The 7,344-nt window shown below is 50.0% G+C and overlaps 1 protein-coding gene across 1 annotated transcript; it reads left to right on the top strand.

The window, feature by feature from the left end:
- The first annotated feature begins 1,938 nt into the window (after positions 1-1,938).
- LOC104262010 (C-C motif chemokine 4-like) lies at positions 1,939-2,728 on the top strand. The gene is made up of 3 exons (XM_059818102.1): positions 1,939-2,092; positions 2,330-2,438; positions 2,623-2,728. Exons 1-3 carry the CDS (start codon positions 1,984-1,986, stop codon positions 2,714-2,716), a joined length of 312 nt encoding a protein of 103 aa, XP_059674085.1. The 5' UTR covers positions 1,939-1,983; the 3' UTR covers positions 2,717-2,728.
- The last annotated feature ends 4,616 nt before the right edge of the window (positions 2,729-7,344 follow it).

The following is a 7,344-nucleotide window of genomic DNA, read 5'->3' as shown; positions in this document are numbered from 1 at the left end:
GGGGCTGGAGCACCACCCTATGAGGACGGGCTGAGAGACTTGGGGTTGTTCAGCCTAGAGAAGAGAAGGCTCCAGGGACACCTTACAGCAGCCTTCCAGTACTTAAAGGGGGCCTACAGGAAAGATGGGGAGGGACTCTTGATCAGGGAGTGTAGTGACAGGACAAGGGGTAATGGTTTTAAACTGAAAAAGGGTAGATTTAGACTAGATATTAGGAAGAAATTCTTCACCATGAGGGTGGTGAGACACTGGAACAAGTTGCCCAGAGAAGTTGTGGATGCCCTCTCCCTGGAATTGTTCAAGACCAGGTTAGATGAGCAACCTGGTCTAGTGCAAGGTGTCCCTGCCCATGGCAGGGGGTTCGAACTAGATGATCTTGAAGGCCCCTTCCAATCCAAATCGTTCTAGGATTCCGTGACTGGACTCTGTTGCCCTGCTCCAGGGCTGGAGCGGTGGTCTCAGGCTGCAGCCTGGCCTGCCACCCTCCCCGTCCCCAGGGTGAACAGAGGATTTACACCTCCATGCCTAAGGATTTTAGTTTTGGCTGTGGTCTGCAGCCTCTTGACAGTCAACTTGTTGCAATTACTGCTTACCCACTTCTTCCCAAGCAGGATAACTTCATCCAGTTTAGGCTCTCTCTACTGACTTAGCCCAAAAAAAGCAAATACACCAGTGTCAGGGAGGAAAAAGGGCATTAAGAGTAGGAGCTGGGGGGAGGAGAGGATTCTGCTGGTGCCCACTGCAATCAGCTCATTGCAGCCTTGCAGATGAAACCTTGAGGAGGCCATAGCACGACTGAAAAGGGGCAGCATTTGCAGTCCCAGAGGGTAATTCCCAAATGCCCCCACCAGTGCACACTCAGAATGAAAGCTGCAAAACTTGCTACTTCCTCCTTTTTTCCCTTTTCCTGGCCTTGCCCTGAGTTTCCTCAGGGCTCTGTTTATGGAGCTTCGTGCCCCAGCCTGGCTCTTGGCTGGTGGGGTCATTGCAGCAGTGGCAGGGTTGGTGTCGCAGGGGTTTGGGCTCTGGCCAGTCCCTGGCAAGCACCCATATGGAATCTGAAAGTCACAGCCCTGTGGCCAGCGCTTCCCCTTCTGTGGCTTCCTTGCCTTCTCCAGCTCAGCAAAACTGGGCAATCCTGACATAATTTCCTTGGTATGATGCACTCATCTTCTTTCCTTGAAACTCTGGGGGGGATAAAAGGAGGGCAGCAGCAGCAGGGGTGGAGCATCATGCAGAGGACAGCCCTGCAGCCACCCCCACTCGCGGTTCCCTTGTGAAGGTCATAGAACAGAATCGCAGAACCGTTCCATTTAGGGTGGAAAAGACCCTTAAGATCATTGAGTCCAACCATTAACCTAACACTACTAAGTCCACCACTAAACCATGTCCCTAAGTGTCACATCTACATGTCTTTTAAATACCTCCAGGGATGGCGACTCCACCACTTCCCTGGGCAGCCTCTTCCAGTGGTTGAAAATCCTTTCAATGAAGATATTTTTCCTAATATCCAATCTAAACCTCCCCTAAACAGCACAACTTGAGGCCATTTCCTCTTGTCCTATCACTTGTTACCTAGCAAAGGAGACTGATAACCAACTCGCTACAACCTCCTTTCAGGTAGTTGTAGAGAGCGGTAAGGTCTCCCCTCAGCCTCCTTTTCTCCAAACTAAACAACCCCCGTTCCCTCAGCCGCTCCTCAGAAGATTTGTTCTCTCTTGAATCTGAAAGTCACAGCCCTATGGCCAGTGCTTCCCCTTCTGCGGTTTCCTTGCCTTCTCCATCTCAGCAAAACTGGGCGATCCTGACATAAGTTCCCTGGTATGATGCACTCATTTTCTTTCCTTGAAATCATGTGCCCACCCAGCAGCCAGGGGATAAAAGGAGGGCAGAGCAGCAGGGGCCTGGCATTGTGCAGGAGGAGAGCCCCGCAACCACCCCAGCTCCAGCCCCGCTCGTGGTTCCCTCAGCCCCCGCAGCACCATGAAGGTCCCCGCAGCCACCCTGGCTGCTCTGCTCCTCGTGGCCATCTGCTCCCCAGCTGAGGCCCATCTTGGTGACTCTGGCATTGCTCCGTCCACCCAGAAGCCAGGTTTGCTGTCCCTCCCCGGGAGAGAGCCCCATCCCCACTGATGGGACCCTCATGTCCATGGGAAAGGCTGGGAGCAGGTGGTCACCACCAGTGCTGGGACTCAGCCTCGGGGATGGAGGCTTCCAGGGGGTGTCCCCGAGAGATACAGCACAGGTGATGGCGAATCCCCTGGGAGCCCCGGGCAAAGCCTCTGCCGCAGTGTGGGATCTCACTGTGGCTGTCTCTCTGCCCCCACAGTCATCGTCTCCACCAGCTGCTGCTTCAGCTACCTGCACCGCCCCATCCCACGCAGATCGATCACCTCTGCCTACAGGACCAGCAGCATGTGTGCCCAGCCAGCGGTGGTGTGAGTACCCAATACTGCCGGGGGTCGGGGTGCGACAGCCAGGGCAGCGCCCCAAGCATGTCCACACATGGCTGGGAGAGGGAAGGGGGCACGGCCAGGGACACCTGGGGTGCTGCCAGCGGGACCCAGTGCAGGCATCCTGCTGCCCCGGCCAAATGCCCCAATGTTGTTTTTCTCCCGGCAGCCTGGTCACCACGAAGGGGAAGAAGCTGTGTGCAGACCCTCAGGTGCCCTGGGTGCAGAAGCATCTGAAGCACTTCCAGATACTGGAGTACTGACCCTTCCCCACTGCTGCACCAGTGCAGCAGGCTTGGCCCCTGGCACCAGACGCACAACAGAGTGCTTGAGCTGCATCCTTCTTCAACAGGAAAATTTATTCTAATTGACATACATTTGTTAAACTAAATTTTGTTTGCTAAGAAAGTGAAAATACAAAAAAAATTCAAAAGGCATCAACATGCCTGTTAATGAGGAGTCAGGATTTTTGATGCCCAAATAAAATGTTTGGATTATCAAACCCCTTGGGTGTCTCTGAAGTCTCTGCTGGAGCCCCGACACAAGATGAGGGACCCACTGGACCTCCTTGCCCTCCGCACACCCTGGTTTCACTGCTCCCTGTTGGGCAGGGTGGCCTCCGCCCCACGGCAGCTCCCGTGGTGCCTCCCCCTCCCCAGCACAAGCTCAGCTCCTGGAGCCCAGCATGACCCAGATGTCCCTGTGGGGCAACGCCAGCATCTCTCCAGGAGGCTGCCCATTTCTCAGGGCCTTCCCCACACAGCATGTGCAGAGCTGAGTCACAAACCCCCCGGGCCAGGCAGCCCCACGGGGCATCCGCTGCCAGCTCAGTGATGTGTTTGCCTCAAACACTGGAGGATCAGGACAGTCTTCAACCAAACCAACGTCCCCACACCCAGCCATCTCCTTCACTACAGCCCCTTGCAGCGATGGAGGTGAGGTCCTGGTGCTGCAGGATGCTGCAGCCATCCCCCTACCAACCCCGTCCCACAGTGCTGCCAGAGGAGCAGGCAGGACCCTCCTGTGTGCCTCCCCCCCAAAATGAAGAGTCAGATCGCCAAGGAGGAAGGTGAGTGCAGAACAACCTGCAGGACGGAGGTGACAGCTCAGCACCAGCCCTCCTCCACCTTGGCCCTGGCTCCAGCCTTGCAGTGTGGCTGCACTCACTTGAACTCCCCCAAAAAATGTGAAATGCAGCATCGTTCACTGTCGCAGGGGAACTGGAAGTTTTGGGGGTATCGCCAGCCCCAGCAGGTGACCAAGGCACTCCACAGCCAGCAGATGTAGCACCTCTGGGGATGGCACAGAGGCAGCTGGCGTCAGCGCCACGTGCCCCTGGGGAGCCTGGTTAGCCCTCGCCCAGCACAGCCCCATGACATTTCTGTGGGCCCACCTGGCCAGTGGCACCGGACCACTGATAGAGCCATGTACCCTCTCAAAGTCCCCAATTTCTGCAGAAATGGGCCTTTCTGGATAAATGAGGATCTGATGAGTTACTTGCAGACGGCTGCCAGAGCATCCCTCAGGGGTTGCTGGCCTGTTCAGCGCTGGCCATGGGGCAGGGGGACCACAGATACAGACTTGATTCACCTGAGTGCTGCTCTTGGCACAGCTTGAATGAGGACCGCGATTTGAAAAATGACAGCTAGAAAGGTTAGCCCACTACCTGTAGAACTGCTTTCATACACAGGATGAGGGTTGTGGTTGGGAAGAGTTGATGGATTTGGTGGGAATTTTACCAATGCTCAAGTATTAAGAAAATCATTCATTAGAGACAGGACTGAGGATCATAAAAAAAAGCTTTTATATTTCACCTTGTCAGTCTTACATGGATAGAACAAAAAACATGCAATGCTGCTGTTCTTTGCTAAAATTGGGTTTGGCTAGGAGTGGGGCATTGGAAAAGTCCTAAAACTTGTAGGGCCCATGTCACTTCACAGAGGTATCTTTGGTATCCCAGAGGGAGGGAAAGGCACCCTGGGAAACATCTAACACATCACTTTCCAGCTGGGGCAGACTTTTGGCTAAGGTTATTGTTTGCAAGAGGTTCACAGACATCACTTCAGTACACCCTCAGTAGGGTCCTGGGGAGGCCGAGTGAGGGCATATTTGGACAAAGCCAGCACCACCCTTGCAAACCCACCACGCTTATCCCACCTGTCCTGCATTTTGGCTGGCGAGGCTCAGCCTGCAGACCATATTACTAGGCTAGAAGACGGACATGCGAAAGGCCGCAACTGCTCTTATTTCCACAGCTCTGCAACAGCGTATTTGAAACACTGGGCAGTTTCTATCACTCGCAAAAAAATTTAGATGTATACAGAATATGTGAAGGTGCAAATTCAACGGTGAACTGCTTTTGGTAAAACTGAAGCCAGAAGCAGCTGGTCCAGCTTTTATACTGACTCCTAAAGGAAAAGATCTCCTGACGCTGTACTCAGAAGAATGTAATTTAAATCACATTCAGGCTTCTGAACATAAGCTTCAAAGTCCTCCTCTCTTTTATTCTACCAGGAACCCTGCACTGTTGCGTAAGTGCCATGAGTCTTCTGTCTTTCTTTTAACTAAGACTTTCTCTGATCCTTTTTTACTGCTTTGCAATGTCATCCTCATTCCAAATTTCTCTAAGTTTCTTTTTCAAGTGAGCAGAGGGCAGAAAACAGACTTCTGAATGTGGTCTATGTCATGTGTTGTTACTGTTTCTTTTTTAATAAGGATAATAAAGAATGAATACACAAAAAGCGATGGTCCATCAACACAGCTACAGCCCTCTGGAACAATGCAAACAATAGAGTCCACAATAGCTTAACACTTCCACTGCTTATATCAGTTTTGACACAGTCCCAGGGATTCAGCTGAGCTGCTTTTCAACCATGCTAGGGAAAAATGAAGGGAGAATTTGACCTGAAGTGCACAGGAAAGGAAAATGATGGAGTTGATTTCCTGTTACCTCCCACTGCATGTTTCTTATTTACACTAAGGTGGACTCTATGATGAGTTTGGCCTCATCAACACCAACGTAAATCCAAAGTCTCTACACAGAAGTCCATAGAAATATTTTGGCTTTTTACTTGTGGGAGTGAAGCACTTGGGCCAGGACATGCAGAACAATACCAAGTGGTGATCACTTGACACAGATGTAAGGGCACTGGAGAATGAGATCCAACAAGCCAGCATAAGCAAACTAATGGTGCTGCATCCCCTACCTATTTCTAAAAGTTTTCCCAGTGTAGCTCAAAAACTCAAGCAAACAAATGCCTAAAGCTATGTACAACTACACTCAATGCAAGAAAAAGAGTGGGAACGTCTCAGAGTTTATATAGCGTGGAGGTTGAATTTATTTGCAGAGAGCCTGAAAACTCAATCAATACTTCAAATGACAGACAAGACAAAACCATTGGTTCCAAAATGACTCAACAATACATATATACACTATAATAATGAGACTAAAACAAGCTCTAAATCCTAAAATTGATGCGGAGAGCAAGATTTGGGTAAGGCTGATGGGCTTCTTATCACATCATCATTTCACTGTACTTCAGTGTATACTTCAATGCTCACTTCAATTGCTCTTCAATGCAATGTATACTGCAATACTTTCGCCCACTTCTGCAATTTAGTCTTATAGCAACAGCTTCTAGGTTCATATGACTGAGAATCTCTGCATTGACTTAGGAAAATGTGGGAGAGAAAAGACATGATGTTTATATTGCTTACAAGGCAAAAATCAGAGTCCAGTAAAAATCCTCCCCCGGGCATTTTTTTCAGAAATCTCATTACAGTTTAGGCAATCTATTTGTTTTCATAGAACTGATTTATAATGCGTGAAAGCTTGGTGTTGACAGTACTACAGAGCTACGTTTTAATTTGCTCAAGGTCACACATGAGATCTGAGGTGAATTTATGAAGTAAACTTTTGCCTCCACCACCAGCTAGGCTCAGGAAAGCAAACCCACTACCATCTTGCTAAACAAACTCAACACATAAATGCCAACTACACCAAAGACCCCATACTACACAAGCTTTGCAGTGTGCAGAAGAGGATTCGTCAAGAAGACAAGAGAAGGAACTGCTTTCTTCACCACCTTCCCCTCAGGAACACCCACATGGAGCGTGCTCTGCATCTCCTGCATTCTTTCATAGCAGCATTCAATTTCGGTGGACTTTTTTAAAACTGGGGAGGATATATACCAACCCTGGATTAAATATTGGACATTTTTGCAGCATCATGATCTTTTTCTTAATACAACTTGACTTAATCTCCTCCAAAGATCTCCCGTTGCCTACTGCACTTCTTGGCTGCCTACTTGAGGAGGAAGCACTGCAAAGGGAGGTTGGTGCCATGCAGGATGGGGCACTCCTGCCCAAGGGCTGCACTCTCAGCACACACCACCGACCTCAGGGCCATTCCCATAGCTCACCGCTTGATAACAACCCAATTTACTCGTTATTACATTTCTCACAATCCTCCTTCTCCCCACACCATCAAACCCTATGTGCTGTCCTGGGCAGAAGTGTCCTCCACTACCACCTCCAAAGGAGGATGGAGTCCTTCTTCCCCTCATAGGGAGTACTGGGGAACCGGTCCCCATTCTTGCCTTCCACCAGTCCTGAACTGCCTTTTCCTTTTCTGTGTACTCTTGAATATTGTGTTAATATTTGAAAACTTTGTTCAATCAAAGGGGCGGTGTTTAAAGCCATCATGTCCTCTCTTCCTTCCACAGCTGATAGCAACACCTAGCTGAGGGACACACAGGGTGCATGAGAGCATTCACTGTAGTTACTACAGGCTGCGAAAAAAACCACTCACAAAAACTGCCACATTCAGCATATTTCTACATTTTGTGAAGCACTCAGGAGAATGACACGAAGCCGCTTGAAGATAAACAAC

Source organism: Gavia stellata, chromosome 5 (genome assembly GCF_030936135.1).
Source record: "Gavia stellata isolate bGavSte3 chromosome 5, bGavSte3.hap2, whole genome shotgun sequence".
NCBI lineage: Eukaryota > Metazoa > Chordata > Aves > Gaviiformes > Gaviidae > Gavia > Gavia stellata.
This window is presented reverse-complemented; position numbering and strand designations above follow the sequence as displayed.

Excerpts from the sequence above, each read along its gene's own strand:
- LOC104262010 (XM_059818102.1), top strand. The coding sequence starts at position 1,984 with ATGAAGGTCCCCGCAGCCACCCTGGCTGCTCTGCTCCTCGTGGCCATC. Across the intron at positions 2,093-2,329 it reads TCCGTCCACCCAGAAGCCAG|TCATCGTCTCCACCAGCTGC; the intron begins GTTTGCTGTCCC and ends CTGCCCCCACAG. Across the intron at positions 2,439-2,622 it reads TGTGCCCAGCCAGCGGTGGT|CCTGGTCACCACGAAGGGGA; the intron begins GTGAGTACCCAA and ends TTCTCCCGGCAG.